The sequence below is a fragment of the Schistocerca cancellata genome, chromosome 6 (assembly GCF_023864275.1).
Source record: "Schistocerca cancellata isolate TAMUIC-IGC-003103 chromosome 6, iqSchCanc2.1, whole genome shotgun sequence".
In the NCBI taxonomy this organism is placed as follows: Eukaryota; Metazoa; Arthropoda; class Insecta; order Orthoptera; family Acrididae; genus Schistocerca; species Schistocerca cancellata.
The window spans coordinates 596,239,377-596,264,714 of record NC_064631.1 but is presented as its reverse complement, the minus strand read 5'-3'; the positions used below and the strand labels follow the sequence as shown (position 1 = coordinate 596,264,714).

At 39.0% G+C, this 25,338-nt stretch overlaps 1 protein-coding gene across 1 annotated transcript; it reads right to left on the bottom strand.

Annotated features, from left to right (window-relative positions):
• Positions 1-25,338, bottom strand: LOC126088499 (COP9 signalosome complex subunit 8). The gene is made up of 4 exons (XM_049906638.1): positions 25,180-25,338; positions 24,840-24,910; positions 460-638; positions 1-331 (listed from the first exon to the last, which is right to left on the bottom strand). Exons 1-4 carry the CDS (start codon positions 25,240-25,242, stop codon positions 81-83), a joined length of 564 nt encoding a protein of 187 aa, XP_049762595.1. The 5' UTR covers positions 25,243-25,338; the 3' UTR covers positions 1-80.

The window sequence follows — 25,338 nt, the reverse complement described above, 5'->3', positions numbered from 1 at the left end:
TTTGTTATTACAGTTTATTATAAAATATGTACATAATCACATTTTTATGTGAGGCCCCTATTAACATAGGTTCCAAAGTTCTAGTTTTCAAGAAATGAAACATATTCTGTTAATTTGTACAGCTGATCTTCACTAGAACTAATATAGTTGAGCTCTTCCTTTGGTCGACAAGGATTGACCAAACGAGCAGATTCGTCCACCTGCCAGCCCTGTTCCAATGCTGCCTGTGCAGCCTGTTCAGCTGTCATCCCAACAAAGGCTGCCAGGTCGTCCAAACTGATAGAGGAGTATGCATGAGACACCAAGTGCACAGCCCTTTTACGAACATTATCTGTGAAAAAATGTTTAATGACAAATTTTGGTCACTTTTCAAATGAAAGAACATGTGAGTCGAAAAGAATAGATGTGAAAAACCACTGCCAACAACTGGCAATTAGAATGAAGACACACAAAACTCACCATGTAAAGCACGCATTATCTGAGATACATTCTCTGACCATTCTGAATTCAGAGCAGCATATACTCCTGGGAAATCTCGTTGCCACATTTTCTGCCCAACTTTCCATATCAGTGCCAGTTCTGCATTACTACCTTTTATGGGCTGTGGAATCCTCTTCCACAAATATTTTGCATTGCATCTGTAACATGAAATCAGCAGTGAAATATTGTAATGTCATTATAATTTTGTGTGTGTGTGTGTGTGTGTGTGTGTGTGTGTGTGTGTGTGTGTAGGGGTGGGGTGTGTCGACGAGGAGTTAAGAACAGTTTAACAACACACAAGCCCAGCACAGAAGCAGAAAATATAGATCTGTTACTCTAATTGTAGTACATACATTTTCAAACTTAGAACTGTTAACATCGAGAGACAGTTGTTCATTAATTGAGAACAAACACTACATACAAAAAAATCTCTATTCTGACCTTGATTTGTGCACAGTTTTGATGAAGCATGCAGTCTCTTTTTAATCATAAGAGGGATTACAAATCTACTCACATGTGCTACAGACTGTATTCAGTAATGTACTTAAATTTCTTCCTAACAGTTCATAATGTTGCAAGAAGAAGGTACTATAATAAGAACTGGTTGGGACAAGTGAAGATGAGCAACAGCTTTTACAGGATAATTAAACTGGATGGATAAAAAATCTAATCACCAAGTGGTAGCAGAAGAGACAGATAAAAGAAGTTTGTAATTAAGCAAGCTTTTGGAGTCAGTGGATCCTTCTTCAGGCAAAAGGGTTAAATGGGAGGAAGAGGGGTGAAGGAAAAGGACTGAAGAGATCTAGGAAAAGGAGAAGGTTTTGGGAAATCACCCAAAACTGTGGGTCAGGGAATACTTACCGCACAGGATGAGAAGGAAAGACTGATTATTGGGGACTGCATCGGAAAAGATTTGAAAAACCTGAGAGCTTAAAGGTGGAAGACAGGGTAATATGCAGGCCAGAGATTACTGCTTAAACATCATGCATGAGTTAACAAGAGTGAAAAGCTAAGTGAATTGTATGTAACAGAATTGGGAGGGGGACAGAGAAAAAAAAGGGGTAAGACAATGAAACGCATAGAAAACTAAAACAGAGTGAAGAAAAGACTAATTATTGTGAAGAAATGATGAGAGAGAAGAATGTTGTTGTCGTCGTTGTTGTTGTTGTGGTCTTCAGTCCTGAGAATGGTTTGATGCAGCTCTCCATACTACTCTACCCTGTGCAAGCTGCTTCATCTCCCAGTACTTACTGCAACCTACATCCTTCTGAATCTGCTTAGTGTATTCATCTCTTGGTCTCCCTCTATGATTTTTACCCTCCACGCTGCCCTCCAATGCTAAATTTGTGATCCCTTGATGCCTTAGAACATGTCCTACCAACCGGTCCCTTCGTTTTGACAAGTTGTGCCACATACTCCTCTTCTCCCCAATTCTATTCAACACTTCATCATTAGTTATGTGATCTACCCATCTAATCTTCAGCATTCTTCTGTAGCACCACATTTCGAAAGCTTCTATTCTCTTCTCGTCCAAACTATTTATTGTCCACGTTTCACTTCCATACATGGCTACACTCCATACAAATACTTTCAGAAATCGCTGATAACCACGCAGTTGAGCGCCCCACAAACCAAAACTTTCAGAAACGACTTCCTGACACTTAAATCTATAATCGATGTTAACAAATTTCTCTTCTTCAGAAATGCATTCCTTGCCATTGCCAGTCTACATTTTATATCCTCTCTACTTCGACCATCAGCAGTTATTTTGCTCCCCAAATAGCAAAACTCCTTTACTATTTTAAGTGTCTCATTTCCTAATCTAATTCACTCAGCATCACCCAATTTAATTCGACTAAATTCCATTATCCTCATTTTGCTTTTGTTGATGTTCATCTTATATCCACCTTTCAAGACACTGTCCATTCCGTTCAGGTGCTCTTCCAGGTCCTTTGCTGTCTCCGACAGAATTACAATGTCATCGGCGAACCTCAAAGCTTTTATTTCTTCTCCATGGATTTTAATACCTACCGCGAATTTTTCTTTTGTTTCCTTTACTGCTTGCTCAATATACAGATTGAATAACATTGGGAAGAGGCTACAACCCTGTCTCACTCCCTTCCCCACCGCTGCTTCCCTTTCATGCCCCTCGATTCTTACAACTGCCATCTGGTTCCTGTACAAATTGTAAATAGCCTTTCGCTCCCTGTATTTTACCCCTGCCACCTTTAGAATTTGAAAGAGAGTATTCCAGTAAACATTGTCAAAAGCTCTCTCTAAGTCTACAAATGCTAGAAACATAGGTTTGCCTTTCCTTAATCCATTTTCTAAGATAAGTCGTAGGGTCAGTATTGCCTCACGTGTTCCAACATTTCTACAGAATCCAAACTTATCTTCCCCGAGGTCGGCTTCTACCAGTTTTTCCATTCGTCTGTAAAGAATTCGCTTTAGCATTTTGCAGCTGTGATTTATTAAACTGATAGTTCGGTAATTATAACATCTGTCAACACCTGCTTTCTTTGGGATTGGAATTATTATATTCTTCTTGAAGTCTGAGGGTATTTCGCCTGTCTCATAGATCTTGCTCACCAGATGGTAGAGTTTTGTCAGGACTGGCTCTCCCAAGGCCGTCAGTAGTTCTAATGGAATGTTGTCTTCTCCCGGGGCCTTGTTTCACCTTAGGTCTTTCAGTGCTCTGTCAAACTCTTCACGCAGTATTGTATCTCCCATTTCATCTTCATCTAGTCCTCTTCCATTTCCATAATACTGTTCTTAATGACATCGCCCTTGTATAGGCCCTCCATATACTCCTTCCATCTTTCTGCTTTCCCTTCTTTGCTTAGAACTGTGTTTCCATCTGAGCTCTTGATATTCATACAAATGGTTCTCTTTTCTCCAAAGGTCTCTAATTTTCCTGTAGGCAGTATCTATCTTACCCCTAGTGAGATAAGTCTCTACATCCTTACATTTGTCCTCTAGCCATCCCTGTTTAGCCATTTTGCACTTCCTGTTGATCTCATTTTTGAGGCATTTGTATTCCTTTTTGCCTGCTTCATTTACTGCATTTTTATATTCTCTCTTTTCATCAATTAAATTCAATATTTCTTCTGTTACCCAAGGATTTCTACCAGCCCTCGTCTTTTTACCTACTTGATCCTCTGCTGCCTTCACTACTTCATCCCTCAGAGCTACCCATTCTTCTTCTACTGTATTTCTTTCCCCCATTCCTGTCAATTGTTCCCTTATGCTCTCCCTGAAACTCTGTACAACCTCTGGTTTAGTCAGTTTATCCAGGTCCCATCTCCTTAAATTCCCACCTTTTTGCAGTTTCTTCAGTTTTAATCTACAGTTCATAACCAATAGATTGTGGTCAGAGTCCACATCTGCCCCTGGAAATGTCTTACAATTTAAAACCTGGTTCCTAAATCTCTGTCTTACCATTATATAATCTATCTGATACCTTCTAGTATCTCCAGGGTTCTTCCATGTATACAACCTTCTTTCATGATTCTTGAACCAAGTGTTAGCTATGATTAAGTTGTGCTCTGTGCAAAATTCTACCAGGCGGCCTACTCTTTCATTTCTTAGCCCCAATTCATATTCACCTACTATATTTCCTTCTCTCCCTTTTCCTAGTCTCGAGTTCCAGTCACCCATGACTATTAAATTTTCGTATCCCTTCACAACCTGAATAATTTCTTTTATCTCATCATACATTTCATCAATTTCTTCATCATCTGCAGAGCTAGTTGGCATATAAACTTGTACTACTGTAGTAGGCATGGGCTTCGTGTATCTTGGCCACAATAATGCATTCACTATGCTGTTCGTAGTAGCTTACCCGCATTCTTATTTTTTTGTTCATTATTAAACCTACTCCTGCATTATCCCTATTTGATTTTGTATTTATAACCCTGTACTCATCTGACCAAAAGTCTTGTTCCTCCTGCCACCGAACTTCACTAATTCCCACTATATCTAACTTTACCCTATCCATTTCCCTTTTTAAATTTTCTAATCTACCTGCCCGATTAAGGGATCTGACATTCCACGCACCAATCCGTAGAATGCCAGTTTTCTTTTTCCTGATAATGACGTCCTCTTGAGTAGTCCCCGCCTGGAGATCCGAATGGAGGACTATTTTACCTCCGGAATATTTTACCCAAGAGGACGCCATCATCGTTTAACCATACAGTAAAGCTGCATGCCCTCGGGAAAAATTACGGCTGTTGTTTCCCCTTGCTTTCAGCCGTTCGCAGTACCAGCACAGCAAGGCCGTTTTGGTTAGTGTTACAAGGCCAGGTCAGTCAATCATCCGGACTGTTGTCCCTGCAACTACTGAAAAGGCTGCTGCCCCTCTTCAGGAACCACACGTTTGTCTGGCCTATCAACAGATACCCCTCCGTTGTGGTTGCACCTACGGTAAGGCCATCTGTATTGCTGAGGCATGCAAGCCCCATGAATCATGGACCTTGCCGTTGAGACAGAAGAAATTAATGTAAATTAGGGTCAGGTGGGTGGTGAGAACCAATAACATGTTGTAGTGCTATTTCCCACCTGTGGAGTTCTGAGAAACTAGTGTCTGGGGGAAGAATCCAGATGGCGCATGTGGCGAACAGGCACCAAGGTCACAATTGTCATGTTGTAGAGCATGCTCTGCAACAGAATATTGCGTGTTGCCAGTATACACCCTCTGCTTATGCCCGTTTTCATAATTACCACCAAATTATCAATTAGGACGAATGGACATAGGCAGAGGGTGTATACTGGCAACACCAATACTCTGTTGCAGAGCATGCTCTACAACATGACACTCGTGACCTGTTTCACCATGACAATCGTGACCTGTTATACCGCAAGCACCATCTGGATTCTTCCCCCAGAGACCAGTTTCTCAGAACTCTGCATGTAGAACTAGCACTACAACATGTCCTTGGTTCATATTTCCCAACTGGCCTTAATTTATGTTAATTTCTACTGTCTCAGCATTTCTTCACAGTAACTAATCTTTTCTTCACTCCATTTTAGTATTCTACATCTTTCATTGTCTTACCTATCTATTTTTCACCACCTCCTCCCACTTCTGTTACGTACAATGCACTTCTCACTCTCATGAACTTGTGCACAATGTTTTAGTAGTAATCTCACATAGTTTTTGTTCTAAACGATGATACCTATCTACTGTGGTGTTACATACCACTCTGAAAGAGTGATGTGCACCCCTACATATACCATGCTGACAAATGATACAAGTAAGGAAAAGGGGGGAGAATTAAGATAAAGCAAATTATTTTATAGGAAAGCCCAACTTCTGTGCAGATTTATTATTTATTTTCATACGAAAATTTTCAACCCAAGGGATTACACTTCTCCAAGATGGGACAGTGATCGAATTGAGGAAGTATTGAGCAGCGTATACACTTTGTGGAACACTATCTCACACTGGAGTAGTGTAATGTTCCAGGAACAAAAGAAACAAACAAAACAATGACTGTATTCTTTGCAGAATCAAATGAATTAATTTGTTATTCTGATCAGTCATTCTGAACTGTCAAGTCTCACTTTATTTCTGATTTTGTTGAACTTGTTCTCAACTTTGAGATGAAGATTAAAGTACAGGACTATTAAAAAGATTAATATATTTTTAAAGGAACACCGGTTACCTCTGTAAACAGAAAAATACTGGTCTACCAAGGGTACCACATGCAACCATGGAGGGGGTAAGGCAAAGTATTGTATGCAGGCCAAAAATATCAAATCTCAAGGAATACCAAAAACATCAAATATCCAAGAATTTAATCTTCCTACAAGATGGGGCACCTCTTCATAGAAGCACTGATGTTTGTCACTACCTAAATGACAAACTACCACATCACTATCGCTGGACTGGGCAGAGCAGTGAACATGATGTGGCTCTGTTCTCTTGCCCCCCCTCCCCCCTCCCCCAACTGCCTGACCTAATACCTCGTGACTTTTTCCTTTGAGGGCATATTAAGGACTATATTTATGTACCCCACTGCCCTGAACATTAGAACAGCTCAGTGAACACATCAGTGCTTCTGTAATGACCACTGACAAGATGTTACTACAAAAGCTGTGGAATGAACTTGACTACTCTTTGCACGTTGTTGTACGACCAGAGGAGCTTTGTGATTGTATGGTTCCCTGGTGCAACAGTCATATTTGTACCTGTTATACTCTGCAAAATACAGAACTGTGAAAACAAACGAATCATTTACAGTAACCATTTATTTGTTATAGGAAAATTACTGTATTTGTTCTGAACAATACACTACACGTATTTATGAAAAGTGTCAACACATTTATTCAAGAAAAGCACTACTTGTTCTATGACATTGTCTTCCACCATATACTGCATAATCAAGTGAAGAAGACAAACTGTTCCATCCACTGTCTACAAAGCAACTGAAGACAAGCACAATAATACTTAGTGTTCATTGCTCAAGAGAAATTGAAACTTCGAAATACAACAAGAACAATATATTCTAATGATCATGTCAGGATGCAAATCAAAATATCATCGGAAGAAGTCAGAAATTGAGACAGTGCTAAGAATAAGCAGGAACTGAAATTGTTTAAGAAGAATAATACGTTCTGAGCAAGGACTTACTGGAAAATAGTGCATTCAGAATAGGTATGACGCTATCTTTTTAGGCAAATACTTTATATCAACAAAAAGTTGTGATTTAAGAATACGTTAAGGATGAAGTTTTCTCAAAGAGACTTCTCTGTCTCTTTTTTAAAAAAGAGAAGTCATCCTATACTCTGGTGCTCTTGACAATTAAATAGCTGAGAAGAATACATGATAAGTAGTTTTAAACACACACACACACACACACACACACACACACACACACAAACACACACAGAGAGAGAGAGAGAGAGAGAGAGAGAGAGAGAGGGGGGGGGGGAGGAGACAATGGGTTTCCAGAATTCCTTTTTACTATGTTCAGTTAAGATAGTGCATCTGCTTAAAAATCTTGGTCCACCATGGCACCAGCCGGTAACAGAGTGGGCTTGTGAAAATGTGGATACCAGTTCCATGACAGAGTGACCAAAGATGACAGCAGAGGAATACAACTGCCAGCTGGCTCTTTAAAGAGTTGTCATAGTTGGCGACAAGGAAGTGATAGGTTCACTGGAAAGTAGTCACCGACACAACGATCATCATGCAATGACCATTGTAGCAAAGCTACAAAATTAAGGGAAGAGACTGTAAGGTTGACAGCTGAAAAGGTGCTGTAGGCAGCTCTAACATGCTGTTAGGGGGACACAGTGAGAGGGGACAGGTCAAGACTGGAAGGAAGTGGGTCAATCTGTAGGCCCTTACCAGACGAAGCAGCACTTCCCCAATGGGAGTAGTGTGCATCGAAATCCCCAAGTAGTACAAAAAGGTGAGAGGGGGCAACTGTTGGATTAAGGTAGTCATCTCAAGACAATGAATAGTCCTGCTTAGATATGACTCAATGTTACAAATGGCAATCACTGGGGTCATCTGCATTCACCCTGCTGTTGTTACCAATGTGATATGGGAGGAATCCACTCGCTGATGATATCTTTGCAAACCAGCTTACAGACCTCTCCAGATGCTCTTTCAGGGCCAATATGGTTCTCACTCAAAGAGCTGGAGAATGGTCATCACTGAACTGTGTTTCTTGGAGAGCAACATATATTGCAGAACGAGAGGAAATTAGTAGTTGTTCTTGCAGATGACTGCAGTCCTCTGCCGAGAGTAGTAGTTTTTCTCTTTCACAAGTTTTGGTGGTCCAGAATCTTGTGAGGGCTTGCTTGTTGTGGGTGTAGGAACAAATGAAGAGACAGCAGTCATGGTCCTAAGGGCCATGGCTCCTTTAGCCATTGACTGGTTTTGGGTTGCTGATCTGTGGAGGTCTGGGGAGACCATTCACAACAGGGAGCCCTGTCACCTGTAGATGCCTGAATAGAGTGTTGCTTCTCCAACTGCGTTGGAGTAGAGCTCCTGAAGATGGTGTCGCAGGAACCATAAGAAGAGACGGCTTATTACACTTATGATACAAGTTTGTTTGCCCAACTACCAGAGGTCAACATTATGGGAGTAAATACTCCAGGCACTGTAGTGGCATTAGTTGATATCACAGACACTGGATACAAACCATCATATTTTTTCCAAGCTTCAAAATGTAAGAAGTGATTATGGCCTTCAGTTTTGGATTTTGCTTTCCTTGATTAGGGCAGCCTTTGGGGTCGGAGAGGGTAGCCGCCCACACAACTGACACAGGCAAGTGATAGTGCACATGGTGGATTTTTGTGACATGGCTGGCAACAGTCTCCACAGACTGTGTTGTGCATACATCAGGAAGACATACAGCTGGAGTGCTGGCATTTAAAGTGTCATCAAGAGTGGGAAATACAGCTCCACATCACAGCAGTAAAAAATTATTTTTTACCTTCTCTAGAAGCAAATCCCTCTCAAAAGTGAGGAAGAATGCACTGGTGTAACGTACACATGCACTGGTGTACACATACGAAGTGGATCCCTTGCCTCTCCAACTATTACTGTAGTTCTGCATTCACCTGCTGTGTTAGGTCCCAGTGAAAAATTAATCCCTTTATCATGTTTAGGTTCTTATGGGGTCCTATGGTAACAGTTACATCACCAATGTGTTAAAAAGACAGTAGCTCTTGGGACATGGAAGATTTTGCCATATTAATTATGATGGAACCACTGCATAATTTACTAAGGGAAGAGAGAGCGCCCAATATGTTTTCAGTGTTCTCCTCAAAGAACACTGGCTTAGTAGAGAGAAAGGACTCTCCATCTTTTCGCACACAAACCAGGAATTGAGGCAAGTAAGTTCCTGCTAGTTGCCAGGATTTATTTTCCTCTGATGATGTGGCCAAGTAGAGAAAGTTCCTAGAACAATATGCACTGAATTGTAGTTTGTCTGAAGAGACTGCTGGAGCCTCACAGGCATTGGCTGATAATTTTGACACTAAATATCTCCTATGACAATGCATACTTTGTATGAAGGTTCTCCTCACTGGTGCCAGCCAACCAGAGCAAAGGCCACGTGGCATGATGGCCAGTGTTCCAAGTCCTGGTGCCTGGTGCCCCAAAATAGATGGGCATCTACTCCTCAGCCTGTGCAGAGAGGTGACAGCTCGGGTATCAATAGTGCGATTGTTATTTGGTCAGGGGACTACCACCATACAGGTATCACATGACACCGCATATGGACTGGCTACCACACTGGGTATTGAGTGACTTCTCCACATGTCCCACAGATCCCTTAAAGGCATTTTGAAAAGATGGAGGTCAAAGCCAGATGTGGGAACCAGACATAAATTACATGAAATATATGGCATAAAATAAAGCGAACAAAGTGGGAAACATCACACTCAACATCTTAAGAGCGAGCTACTTCATCAGCAGGTAATCTGTCCTAGATAATAAGTCTGACAAAAGGTATAGTCAGACGGCAAAATTGCAGCACAGAAAAGGAAGAAGTGCTGCAATGGCTTGGGGTTCAATGCCCACCATGCACGAACTCATAAGTGTGTCCCAGGATGAGAGGGATCCCACCTATAGTAAGGTCAAGAGCAGAAAAAAAGACATCTCATTCTGCAGTCCAAGTGACACACCTATCCTGCCCTGTGATATGAGGAAGGATCCGAGTTCCAAAAGTTAATTATGCAATAATATGTATTTGTCTATTAACTAAGGTGGAAAAACTGCAGATATTTAGCAAATCAACAATTAAAAAAGGGACAGAAAATTGTATTAAAAACTTAAAATAGTCCTGTAGATCTTTTTCTCTTCTAGCAAAACTGTTTTTAGTTTCACAAATAGATGCAATAAACCATAACCATTATTTAGTGGAAAATTGACTGGGGTTTTGACTATTTAAGATCTTTCAAGGCAATTATCCATATTTTCTTAAAATGCAACATAGACCAGTTCTACATCTCAAATACAACTATTCAGAAAAAAATAAAATTTTTAAAAAATTTTGCCTGGTGGTCTCAACTGCAGAGTACTTTCTGTAATTGAACAGCAGTAAAACTAAAGGTAATAAGGCCACAGTAAAACAAGATTTATTGTTACATATTTTATGCTGTGGTTGCTGTTTTGTTTATTCCCAGATAATCAAAGTAGCACAAAATATTTAAGATTTTTGTGGCCACTTGATGATGTATTGCCTGTTAGCTTTTGTCTTAGCATCATTGGTTGACATTTGTTTAAAGATTTTTCTGAGGCTTCTTCAGCATGAGTGGTTGGCATTGTCCAAGAATCACCCTCCGGTACACTACCAGCAATGGAAGGCTAATCTTCGAAATGGCAGTCATTCCAGCTGGCAAAATATCAGAAAAATCATTAAACGAGCATTGGCCAAATATCCCAAGACAAAAGCCAACAGGCAATGTGTCAATTAAGATAATGTCAATAGCCGAGGGTACAACTACTGAAAGTATAACCGAGAATTATGTAAAATTTACAAATTCCTTAGGAACTGGTGCTACAAAAATGCATGATCAGTAAAACTGTCAGTGAAAAGAGACGAGTCTGAATATTAATCCAATTATCCAGCTAGTTAAGAAATTGTTATTCTGTAAGTTCTGTCTGGCATAAATGTATGAATGTGGTTTGGAAATTTCTTGTAATAAAAGTCCAGCACCATAACAGGCTGAAATGGACTAACAGTCTACCAGGCTCTTCTGGTGCACGCTGCAGTTGACAACTTGTTTCTGTCAGTTGTAGCGAATCAGGTGACAATATACAATAGCCAATGATGATAGTTGAATCCAACAATTTCTTTCAGTGGAATATACAAATTTATTTGTGTTTGACGAGAAGACTGGGAAGGAAACTATATGTGCTTACGGACTGACCAGTAAAGTAGCCCAAGGCCTAGGTTGGGTTAGGCTGGAATGTGACAATTTGGTTGAAATCTGGCGAAGCCAACTAATCTCAACACGAAAATACAACTGATGTCAGTCCATGTCCATGTCCATGTCCTCCATCAGTCCTACCTGTTAAGGACCCCATACTGTGCAGCAATACTCCAGAAGAGGACGGACAAGCATAGTACAGGCAGTGTCTTTAATACATATATTGCATCTTTTTTTAAGTGTTTTGCCAAGAAAACACAGTCTTTGGTTCACCTTCCTCACAGTATTTTCTACATCTATACTTTGCAAGCCAACTTGTGGTGCATGACAGAGGGTAGTTTGACTGTGTATCATTGTCACTTCCATCTGTGAATGGTTCATAGAATGAACTTTAGCCAGTAAGCTTCTGTGTGGGCTCTGATCTCTCTAATTTATCTTCAAGATATTTCTGTGAGATATACATATGAGGGAGGTATGTATTTGTTGACTCTTCCAGGAAAGTACATTCTCAGAATTTTAACAATAAATTATGTCATGATGTACAAACCTATTTTGCAACGTCTGTAGCTGGAGTCAGTTGATTGTCTTCAGAACACTCTTGTGCTTCCTAAATGGACTTGTCATAAAACATGCTGCTTTTCTTTGGATATTTGCTATTTTTTCTATCAGTACAATCCAGTACAGATCCCATACTAATGAGCAATATTCAAGCATTTGTCAAACCAGGGTCTTGTGAGCTACATCCACTGTTGACACGGACTACAGTTCCTGAGGATTCTTCTGATGAAGCTCAGCTTGGCATTTGCTTTTCCGTGACCTGTTTTATGTGGTTGTTCCACTTTTAAATTACTGTGTATGCACACTCCTAGATATTTTATCGAAATAACTGCTGCTAATGATTGTTCTCTAATAGAGTGATCATACAATAATGGGTCTTTCTGTCTATACATTTTGTAAACAACCATACAACACACAAAAATCCAACGCCATACGCGAGATCACACATCAAAACAAAATTGTATCATTCTAGATTTCCACTGGAGACGCCTTAAAGTAAAAGGTGAAACACACCTGTAACAAATAAAATACATAGCAGCAAGAAAAAAAAAAAATAGCTTTCATTCGCAAAACTAATATTTCTGTGCTTGCTCCAGATGATGGCCATGCAAACAGACTTACTTTCTGTCAATACATAACATTTATTTCTGTTAAGAGTCAATTGCCACTCCCTGCATAAGGGCTGATCCTCTGCAGGTCTTCCTGAATTTTGCTACAATTTTCTAGCACTGCAACTTCTCTGTATACAACATCACCATCTGCAAAAAGTCTCATAGAAAGTTCAATGTTGTCTGCTATGTCCTTTACATACATTTTGAAAAAAAGGACCCGTAACACTCCTACGGGGGTATGCCCAAAGTTATTTTTATGTCTGAAGACTTTTCTCCATTGAAAATAACATACTAGAAACTCTATAATCCAATCACACAACTCGTCTGATATTTCATATGTCCACATTTTGTTCATTAGATGGTAGCATAGAATTGTATCAAATGCCTTACAGAAGTAGAGGAACACTGCTACTACCTGGGTGCCGCTATCTGCTGCCTTCTAGGTCTTGTGGATAAACGGAGTGAGCTGGTTTTCACACGACCATTATTTTCTGATCCCATGTTGTTTCCTACAGATGATATTTCAGGTCTCCAGAAACGTCTTAATATACAAGCCTAACAAGTGTTCCAATGCAGTAAATGAAGTAGGCAAAAAAGGAATACAAACGTCTCAAAAATGAGATCAACAGGAAGTGCAAAATGGCTAAGCAGGGTTGGCTAGAGGACAAACGTAAGGATGTAGACGCTTATCTCACTAGGGGTAAGATAGATACTGCCTACAGGAAAATTAAAGAGACCTTTGGAGAAAAAAGAACGACTTGCATGAATATCAAGAGCTTAGATCAAAACACAATTCTAAGCAAAGAAAGGAAAGCAGAAAGGTGGAAGGAGTATATAGAGGGTCTATACAAGGGTGATGTTCTTGAGGACAATATTACGGAAATGGAAGAGGAGGTAGAAGAAGATGAAATGGGAGATATGACACTGCGTGAAGAGTTTGACAGAGCACTGAAAGACCTGAGTCGAAACAAGGCCGCGGGAGTAGACAACATTCCATTAGAACTACTGATAGCCTTGGGAGAGCTAGCCCTGACAAAACTCTACCATCTGGTGAGCAAGATGTATAAGACAGGCGAAATACCCTCAGGCTTCAAGATGAATATAATAATTCCAATCCCAAAGAAAGCAGGTGTTGACAGATGTGAAAATTACTGAACTATCAGTTTAATAAGCCACAGCTGCAAAATACTAACACGAATTCATTATAGACAAATGGAAAAACTGGTAGAAGCCGACCTCGGGGAAGATCAGTTTGGATTCCGTAGAAATGTTGGAACACGTGAGGCAGCACTGACCCTACGACTTATCTTACAGAATAGATTAAGGAAAGGCAAACCTACATTTCTAGCATTTGTAGACTTAGAGAAAGCTTTTGACAATGTTGAGTGGAATACTCTCTTTCAAATTCTAAAGGTGGCAGGGGTAAAATACAGAGAGCGAAAGGCTATTTACAATTTGTACAGAAACCAGATGGCAGTTATAAGAGTCGAGGGGCATGAAAGGGGAGCAGTGGTCGGGAAGGTAGTGAGACAGGGTTGTAGCTTATCCCCGATGTTATTAAATCTGTATATTGAGCAAGCAGTAAAATCCATGGAGAAGAAATAAAAACTTTGAGGTTCGCCGATGACATTGTAATTCTATCAGAGACAGCAAAGGACTTGGAAGAGCAGTTGAACGGAATGGACAGTGTCTTGAAAGGAGGATATAAGATGAACATCAACAAAAACAAAATGAGGATAATGGAATGTAGTCAAATTAAATTGGGTGATGCTGCGGGAATTAGATTAGGAAATGAGACGCTTAATGTAGTAAACGAGTTTTGCTATTTGGGGAGCAAAATAACTGATGATGGTCGAAGTACTACATTTATACTCCGCAAGCCACCCAACGGTGTGTGGCGGAGGGCACTTTACAGCCACTGTCATCATCTCCCTTTCCTGTTCCAGTCGCATATGGTTCGTGGGAAGAACGACTGTCTGAAAGCCTCTGTGCGCGCTCTAATCTCTCTAATTTTACATTCGTGATCTCCTCGGGAGGTATAAGTAGGGGGAAGCAATATATTCGATACCTCATCCAGAAACGCACCCTCTCGAAACCTGGCGAGCAAGCTACACCGCGATGCAGAGCGCCTCTCTTGCAGAGTCTGCCACTTGAGTTTGTCAAACATATAAAATGTAGGCTGACAATGGCAAGGAAAGCGTTTCTGAAGAAGAGAAATTTGTTAACATTGATTACAGATTTAAGTGTCAGGAAGTTGTTTCTGAAAGTATTTGTATGGAGTGTAGCCATGTATGGAAGTGAAACGTGGACGATCAATAGGTTAGACAAGAAGAGAATAGAAGCTTTCGAAATCTGGTGCTACAGAAGAATGCTGAAGATTAGATGGGTAGATCACATAATTAATGAGGAGGTATTGAATAGAATTGGGGAGAAGAGAAATTTGTGGCACAACTTGACTAGAAGAAGGCATCAAGGGATCACCAATTTAGTATTGGAGGGCAGCGTGGAGGGTAAAAATCATAGAGGGAGACCAAGAGATGAATATACTAAACAGATTCAGAAGGATGTAGGTTGCAGTAGGTGCTGGGAGATGAAGAAGCTTGCACAGGATAGAGTAGCATGGAGAGCTGCATCAAGCCAGTCTCTGGACAACAACAACAACAACAACAACAACAACAAGTGTTCCAATACTCCACAAAAGACCAATGTCAGAGATCTAGGGCTATAGTTTTGTGCCTCTGTTCAAAGACCATTCTTGAAAACTGAAATGCCCTGTGCTTCTTCCAGCCATCCTCCAACCACTCCTCCATAGACCTCCAGTACACTGCTGCTAGAAGAGGGCAAATTCTTTCTCACCTTCTCTATAGAATCATACTAATCAAAAAAGGGGTCCAATATTCAGGAACACACATTTTCAACAAATTGCCAGCAACCATTAAAAACTTGATTTCAGATAAAGCACAGTTTAAACCGAGTTTGAAATACTTTTGATGGGCAACTCCCTATATTCCATATATGACTATCTTAACAGAAACTGTTAAACCAGCTTAAGTAAAAATATCTGTTAGATTTCAGTTTTGACAGCACTTAGTCACAACAGTCAAGATTAGGTATTTTGTGTATGATAAATTTATTAATAGTGCATAACAGTGTGTCATTTTGGCAGTGTGTTGATTCTGTAAATATCAGCTGTTCCAGTTTACCGCATTGTATTAACCTATTTCGACAATCTCCTGACAAATGATCGGGGTAGTAAGTATTGTATTCAAATGTTTTTATGTTATACTTTCTGACTTATTCCACACCCACAAGAATCATCTCATTTTTTGGGTCTATGGAATGAAAACTAATCTTATCTAATCTTCACATCCAGTGGTCTTCCCTCTGTCTAGTGATTTCATTTGCTTTTCTACCCTTTGGTCACTTAATTTCGGTATCAGCAATAGTGTCATTCTACAGTATTATAGTGCAATCTTCCTCTATGAAACAGTTTTGGAAAAAGATTTTAGTATTTTGGCATTTTCTATGTTATCCTCTACTTCAGTACCATTATGGTCATAGAGTCGCTGTGCAGATGGTTTCGAACCATTTATGATTTAACATGAGGCCAAAACTTTTTAGGATTTTCTTTCAAGTTGGTAGACAGAGTTCTACTTTTGAATTCATTCAGCATTTTATGTATGGCCCTCCTTAAGTTAGTTTCAGCTTCATCTAATTTTTATTTGTCTGCGAGGCTGTTGTTATGTTTAAATTTGTAATCAAGCTCTATTTGGTTTTGTAGTGGCTTTCCAACACAGCTGTCAAACCATGGAGGATCTTTCCTGTCCCATACAGCTTTGCTCGCAAATAGCTGTCTAAAGCATACTGTTTAATGCTCTTGAACTTTGCTCACTGATATACAATATTATTAGTACTGGTGCTGAAACACTTATGCTGATCTTTCAAGTAATTTGAAATATGTTTGTTGTTGCCCTTATTAAGCAGAAAGCTCCTCCTACCTTTCTTTGTACTCCTATTCACAGCCATATTCAGCAATGCTCTAACAGCCTACGATCAATGATTCCCTGTCTTACACTAAGTGGAAAATATTGGACCTGTATGTCACCAGCAGATTTAAGACAGAAGGTATGTCCCACTGTACCAGTTATTACGGTTTCTTCCTGGTCCATTCACATATATTGCATGGGGAGAATTACTGTTCAAATGCTTCTCTTTGTGCTGCAATTATTCTAATCTTATCCTCACTATACCTGTGCAAGCGATACATAGTGGTTTCTGGTATATTCCTATAGTCTTCACTTAAAAACAGTTCTTCGAACTTTATTAGCAGACTTTCTCAGGATAATTTACACCTATATTCAAGAGTCTGCCAATTCAGTCTCTTGAGTATCTCTCGGACACTCTCCCACAGATCAAACAAACCTGTGACCATTCATGCTGCCCTTCCCAGTATATGTCCAATATCCCCTGTTAGTGCTATTTGCTTCAGGTGTCACACACTCGTGCAATGTTCTAGGACTGGTCGCACGGGGGATTCGTGTGCAACCTCCTTTGTAGACTGATAGCTCTTCCCCAGTATTCTACCAATAATCCAAAGTCTACCACTTGCTTTACCCATGCCTAAACCTATGAGATCATCCCATTTCACATCCCTACAGAGAGATACAGTCAGGTATTTGTATGAGTTGGCTGATTCCATCAGTGACTCATTGGTATTATTGTCATTTGTCCACCCGGGGTGGACCAAAACTAGCAACTGCTGCCTTGTAGTATGATATTGGCTTATCAAAGGCTAAAGGAAGAAAACCTTGAGTAAAAATTACCTCGTCCTCCTGGTTGGGGGTTGTGCAGTGGGCCAGCTCCTCACTCACATAAAAACATAAAAATGCTAAAATATGCCTCGGAAAAATTGGAACTTTGGACGACGAACTGGCAATGAGAAACGGAAAATTATGTTTGGATGCTGGAATGTGCAAGGTATTTCCACTAAAATAAATTTACTCCCTGCAGAACTTGACGTGTTCAACATGGATGTTGTCGTACTCTCTGAAACAAAGAAGAACGGCCAAGGAGAAGAAGAACTGGATAATTATGTACATATCAGGAGTGGGGTATCAAAAGCAGTAAGAGCCAAAGCAGGAGTCTCCATTATGATAAAGAAATCATGGAAAGAAAGAATCACAAATTGGACATTCATCAATCAACGTATTATAACTGTTGAAATGATATTATTTGCTAGGGAAGTTGTTATTATTGACGACACAAAAGATAAGGAGAAAGATACATTTTGGGACACCCTCAGGGAGACTATTGAAAAAATCCCAAGAAGAAAGGAACTGATTATCATGGGAGATCTGAATGGAAGGGTAGGAATTAGAGAATCTTGTAGAATAGTAGGAAAACATGGAGAGGACGAATATAATGACAATGGGGAACGATTGATTGCAATTTGTGAACAATTTGATCTAAAAATTACCAACACATTTTTCAAACATAAGGACATTCATAAATATACTTGGCAACAGCACACAAAATAACTTCGTTCTATAATAGATTATATTATCAGTAGGCAAACAAGTAGTTTCAAAGCAGTAGACGTCAGATCTTATAGAGGAACGCAGTGTGGATCAGACCACTATCTAGTTAAAATGAAGTCTTTCTGGCCTTGGAAGAATGCAAGGAGTGATACAAGTAACATAAATAAAACGAACCAGACTGAGAAAGATGAAAATTTACCTTTTAATATTGACAGCCTACAAGACGAAAGTATCAGAACACTCTTTGCGGCCAGGATGGAAAGGAAACTGGTTGAATCATTTGAAGGAAGTACAGAGGAAATATATGACTATATAAAAGCTCATGTGAAAATCATAGCAACAGAGGTGTTGGGTAAAAAAGATAGCAACCACAACCGTGCAGCAGAGTGGTGGTCAGAGGAACTGGAGGTCCTCGTTAGAGAAAAACGAAATGCGTTCCTTCAGTGGTTGAATGATAAATCAGAAAAAACAAGGTCAATATACAAGGAAAAGAAGAATGAAGTGATGAAAAAAATAAGGATGGCAAAAATGAAGCATGGGAAAGAACATGTGCCAAAGTGAATAGCAAATTAGGATTTGGGAGAGCAAAAGAAGCATGGTCAGTATTGAAAGGGCTTCGACAGGACACAAAAAGCAAAACTAATCTCCAACTGATAACACAAAAGGAATGGGAAGAGTATTTCCAAAAATTATTAAATGAGGACAGAGAAGAATATCTAGAAGAAGGAACAGGGGAAGATAAAGGACATGAAGATGATGAGATCCAGATTTTAGAAAGTGAAGTACTTCAGGCGGTGAGAACACAAAAGAATGGTAAATCACCGGGACCAGGCAATATCAATCTGGAGTGTCTGAAATATGGTGGTGACAAAATTGTGAAACTGATAACACACCTCTTCAACAAAATGATACATGGAGATTCAATACCCAACGAGATGAAGCTAGGTTACATTAATACAATATTTAAGAAAGGGGATCGCAAAATTTGTTCAAACTATCGAGGAATTTGTGTTACAAATACATTAATGAGAATTTTTGCGAAAGTAATTAAAAACAAACTGGAAAAAAATTTTAGAACCCACGAAGAACAATGTGGATTCACGGCTGGGAGATCATGTGTAGGCCATATTTTCACATTACGACAGATTTTGTGAGAAACATAGGGAAAAATCAAAAAGTATAGGATTAATTTTCATAGATCTAGAAAAAGTGTATGATACTGTTCCAAGAAAATTACTTTGGAGAGCACTACATATAGCAAACATAAACCTTTCCTTGATTAAAATAATACAACAGATGTATAAATATAACATTTGCCAAATGAAAGTTGGTAATAAACTTTCACAGAAATTTAGAACAAGCAAAGACCTTTTACAGGGCTGTCCCACGTCACCATCATTATTTAAAATCTATATAGATATTAGCCTTAGAACATGGTCTCGTAAATGTAATAGTATGGGATTAGAAATAAGAGATGGAGTTTACCTACATCATTTATTACTTGCTGATGATCAAGTAGTCATAGCACAAGATGGGGAGGATGCTAACTACATGTGCAATCAACTAGCAGTAGCATACAAAACTTGGAGTTTGAAGATTAATTACCAAAAAACAGAATACTTGACTAATGATTCAGATGAGCTATTCATTGAAGGAAAGAAAATCAAAAAGATAAACACATTCTGTTATTTCGGATCCATTTTAGAAATCCAGGGAAAATCAGAGTCAGAAATCAATAAAAGAATTATTAGCGGACGGAATGTCACTGGGTTGCTTAACTCAGTCTTATGGAGCAGGAATGTAATGAGCAGAACTAAAAAATTAATATACAAATCCATATTAGAGAGTGTTGTTCTGTATGTAATGGAGAACTGGTCAATTAACCTGAAGCACATTAAAAAATTACAAGTTCTAGAGATGGACTTCTGGGGAAGATTCGCAAGAATCTCCAGGAAAGAAAAGATAAGGAACACTGACATAATAAGGAGAATGGAAATAAAAGAAAGAATATATGACATAATGGATAGGAAGAAATTACAGTGGGTCGGGCATGTACGACGAATGGAGGAAGCCACAATACCAAAATTGATACCGGAGTGGGAACCGGAGGGGAGAAGAAGAAGATGACGACCTGTGACCACCTGGCTCCAAAATGTACAGCACACAATGAGGAGAATGGGCGCAGAGGAAGAGGACACGCAAGATCGAAACACCTGGAGAAATATTTTGAGAGTATAGTTTAAGAACGTTTATTGTTTGTATTGTAATTTCCAAGTAAATTATTATGTTGGAGATAAGCCTCTGTAATGAGGAAAAGCTCACAATAATAATAATAAATTTAAGTTGGTTCACTACATCAAAGACATAAACTTCTAATTTACTTATGTTAACAGCTATTCTCAAGTCAAATTCTGAAATATTTACTTCCATCTTCTCTGGTGAAGGAATTTCGGAAAACTACGTTCAGTTAACTCCTCTTCAGGGGCACTGTCATTCATAACATTACCGCAGCTATCACGCAACTATACATACTACTAAAATCGATGGATTTTCTGCCCGATTTCATAACAGTTTCACTGTGGAAACAAGTGAACACATATCTCACACAGTTCTGCACTAAATTTCAAGTTTCTGTAAGATATTGCCAATCTCAAATGAGATTTTGCATTCCTTTACACCTGGCATGCTTTTTTATTGCTTTTTCAAAAGTGGTCTGTCTTGTTTTGCGTACCAAGGGGGACCTGCTCTGTCTCTTATTAATTCATTTGATATAAATCTCTGAATTGTCATCAATACTGAATTTGAGTCACATCTGGTCTATGCGTCTGTAATTAGTTTGGAAGGAATGTTCACTGAATCTCAGGAAAGTGTCAATTTTTATCTGCTTTTTATATAGATATGTTTTTCATTTATGTCTGGTGGGAGAGGACGATGGAACATGTATCTAACAACCTTTTGCACTTCCCTCCCTCAAAGTATCAATGCAGTCAGATTTTACTAAAACAAACTGAGAACTCGCCTTCCGCACCTACTTCTCATTCCACAAACATGGCACATTTCCACACTCACATGTATCTTTGGGAAAGGAACTTAACATTCTTCCATCCAGATTTCTGAAGGTCACCTGCAGCCCAGGAGTCTGTATTATGCAATGATGTTAAAAGAGTTCCTCTTTGTTTTTTATTATTTCATTAGTACCTCAATTTTTTATTATTTCACTTAACGAGAGCAAAAGTTTGTACAAGATGAGCTTGTTTCTTTCTTTCAAGAAATATTACCGCAGATGTCTCAAAGTTGCTGAAAACTCATAGATGCACTGTTGATAGCTGCTCTATGGATTGAAACAAATGACTATATCTCTGTAAGTATTAATTTGGAGAAAGTAAAACTTTACCAATGTTCACTGGGAAAATTTGAAAATGCTCACACAAAACTTTAGCAAAAATCATGAAGATCATACGGGAACATTTCCTAAATTAGATCACTTGGCATGGAATGCCCTATATCAGTAAAAACAATTACGTTAACAACAGATTAAAGTTCTACGTCACCACATGAGAATCAACTGCAGTATTTAAAATACAATTTTTTTATACAATATAACTAATTGCCCCAGAGGAGCTTAACCACTTCAGTTTGCTATCTGTTATGTGTCTCATGTCATACACTACAGCATTTATTATGGGCAATGTTCATCGATTTTAAATTTAATGACAGCCTCACTTCTTTGGTAACATGTCAATTACCAGGAGAACCCGAATGCCTGTGTTCTCTTTCAAAACTGGCAGAATTGAGAGCGCAAATATATGAGTTTTCAAAAGTAGCCAAAATGGTTCTGTGGTGGTCTCACACTGTTGGTAGCATCACATGGGACACTTATGAAAGTCACAGATTAACCCATCAGTACACGCAGGTTGTCTGTCACACCAAGGAGAATATTTTCACATTAATGCAATGTCTGAAAGTTGTTTCCAAGAAGCTATCTTCTCAGTACCTTTAAGTGAGTGTAATATGAGTCGTTTGGTATGGTGTATCTGGCATTTCAACAATAGTACTTCCAGTTAGCTCACAACAAAAAGGTCTAAGGTCTCACAGGCCAGCCGCATGCACTGGTGTCAGTTTATTGTTAGCTCCGCTAAGGTTATTCACAAGGGGGCATAGTTGCGGTATCTGCTTAGTTTAGTGGTAGAACAGATTTTTTTGTGCTTTGTACCTTATTTTAGTGTGTTGTAAGTTTTGTAACTGCATCGTGGCTTATTCTTACAAGGCACAAGAGGAGAGAATTAGGAACTCGTTTGAAGAAGTAATGGCTGAAAGTGATGCTGGTGATTCTGAAGATGGAGAAATCAACTTTGAAGAAATCCAGGACCCAGAGCAGAAAAGTGATTCCGACAGCAAACAAAGAACGTCGAGTGATGAATCAGAAAACAGTGATTGTGGTGCTGACAGTGATGTGTTTGTCGGTAAAGACGGAACAGTATGGAACTTACGTGCTCCGCCAAAGAACTCCCGCACAAGTTGTCATAGCATCATAACTCATTTACCAGTTGTGAAAGGTGCTGCGAAAAGTGCTACAAATCCTCTACAGTGCTGGGAACTGTTTTTGCTGGAAACATTATACACATACTTGTTAACTGCACTAATAGGTACATTCAAAGTATCCAGAGAAACTTTTCAAGGGAAAGAGATGCACAACAAACTAAGAAAGCTGAAATAAAGGCCTTATTGGGATTATTGTACTATGTTGGTGTAATGCGTGCCCATCGACTAAGTCTACAAGATTTGTGGCGAACAGATGGCACAGGAGTTGAAATATTTCATCTCACAATGGGCATAAACAGATTTTGTTTTCTCCTTCGATGCCTCCGATTCGGTGATAAACAAACGAGAACGGATAGGGAGAAAACAGATAACATGGTGGCGATAAGACAGGTGTTCAGTCTAACTGCTGAAAACTTTCAGAAGGCTTATACCGTTTCTGAATACGTGACAGTTGATGAAAAACTAGAAGCATTCCGTGGAAGATGCAGATTCCGACAGCACACGCCAAATACGCCAAACAAGTGTGGAGTACAGATTTTTGCAGCAATGGATGCCAGAATGTTTTATACATTCAACATGGAGACTTTGCCAACCTACCCTGAATACAGGCCACAACATAACTTGCACCAATTATTTTACAAGTTATGAGCTTGCAAACACATTGATTATGAAGAAGACGATCATCGTTGGTACCCTGAGGAAGAACAAGAGACAAGTTCCAAGGGGATTTATTAACACTAAAAACCGACAAGAAAAGTCATCTGTGTTTGGGTTTCAGAGAAATTGCACCTCAGTCTCTTAAGTGTTGAAACGAAATAGAGTGGTATTACTACTGTCAATGATGCACCACAATGGACATATTGATGAAAATACAGGGAATGATAAAAAAAAAAACAAAAAAAAGAAAACAGAAATTATCACTTTCTATAACCTTAGCTACTAAAGGTGGAGTTGACATTGTAGACAGAATGAGTGCAACATATAATGCAGCTAGAAACACAAGAAGATGGCCAATGGTTGTTTTTTATAGCATCATGAACACAGCTGTGATAAATACTGCTATTATTTTCAATTCAAATCAGAAAGAACAACTGAGAAGAAGAGAGTTTTTGAGGCAGCTTTCTTTTGCGCTTCTGCATGATCATCTTCAGCAAAGAGTAATGTCAAAAATATTGCCAAGGAAGATAACAGAGAGAATTGGAGAGCTTTGCTGTGTGAAAACTTCTGAAGTGGAATCAACTGTGATTTCATGGGGACGGTGTGCGGACTGCAGAAGCAAAAACAGAAAAACAAGATATATTTGTAAGAAATGCAAGAAATACACTTGCCTTGAACATTCTGTTAATGTGTGCCAAGACTGTATCAACAAAAATCTGATTGAATACATGCTTTATTTTGATAACAGCTAAATTTTATGTATCTCCATTTGTGTAAATATTTTGAGCAAAATATTAATTTTTCCCTTAAATATATATACTAAACTGATTTTTAATGACATTACTTCATTTAATAACGCTTCCTTCCATAATATACATCTAAATGCAAATTCAGAAAGATAGAAACTGCAAGGGTCTGTGAGACCAGCTGCATGTACTGCTGTCCTGTTTCCAGGTGTATGCACCGGTGGGATAAGGGTAAAATTATTTATCTCCATGGATGACAGTGTGAATGTCCACAATAAAGTGATATTTTATTCATGTATCAACAACCAATGACAGACATATGGAATATACTGTTGCTTCAAATTTAAAATCTACTTAGAATGTTGTCAGCTTAATGTATGCAGATAATAAGTCATGTCTTCAGATTAGTCTGAAGTTCAGGGCACCACTGTTTGAAGGTCTGGATGGATTGTTAACAACATACAACACAAGGAATACAGTTTACTTTAAGTGCGGCATATATTTGTTGTTGGAGGAGGGGAGTCGGGTCTATAAGGCATATGGTGTCACCAAGTCGCTTATGATTTCTACAATGATTGAAGAATATTGAAATGGCTCAACATATTCAAAATCGTAAACATGTTTGATCTAGACATAAAAAAAATGAAACTGTCGCGTTCTTTCAGAACAATCATCCCAGAATTTGCCTCACGGGTCCGAGATAAAAGCAAGCTAGATCTGCATAAAAATATGAGTTAATCGTACATTAATACATATTATGATTTGATGTAGTTATAACTATTATAGTCAGAAAACGGAACAGCACAGGAATTACTTACAAATCATACTGGTATAGATAAATTGCCAGAAGCTGGGAGTAAACCTGAGCTGCTGGAACGCCGCCCGGGGCCTAAAAAATTACACAAATATCGTCAAATACGATACCAACAAAAGTCTCACAAATGTTTTTGAAACGATGGCATTTGTTCCAAACAAAAACGAAATCATTTATAAGATATTCAGCGAAATGGGCAGTGTAACAATGTCTTCCACTTTCTGCAGCGTTTGCAACGATGTTTAGTTCCTAGGACTTAATAGCGACAAACTGTCAAAACTGTGTTTTATCACAATATAACGCTTTAGTAATACTCAAAAATGAGGTATAGATATTCCACTAACATCAAGTTCTTGTTTCTCTAGGTTTTCTGCAAGTTTCTTGATATTCTCCTCGTCGGTCACCATAATTACGACTTTCAGAATACAATACAACACCAATACCACTTTGCAACCTCGACAACAAAGCCTTTAGCCTAGCCTACAAGCCGACAGAATCCAAAG

Excerpts from the sequence above, each read along its gene's own strand:
- LOC126088499 (XM_049906638.1), bottom strand. The coding sequence starts at position 25,242 with ATGGTGACCGACGAGGAGAATATCAAGAAACTTGCAGAAAACCTAGAG. Across the intron at positions 24,911-25,179 it reads TAGAGAAACAAGAACTTGAT|GCCCCGGGCGGCGTTCCAGC; the intron begins GTTAGTGGAATA and ends GTAATTTTTTAG. Across the intron at positions 639-24,839 it reads TATCTATACCAGTATGATTT|ATGCAATGCAAAATATTTGT; the intron begins GTAAGTAATTCC and ends TTCATGTTACAG.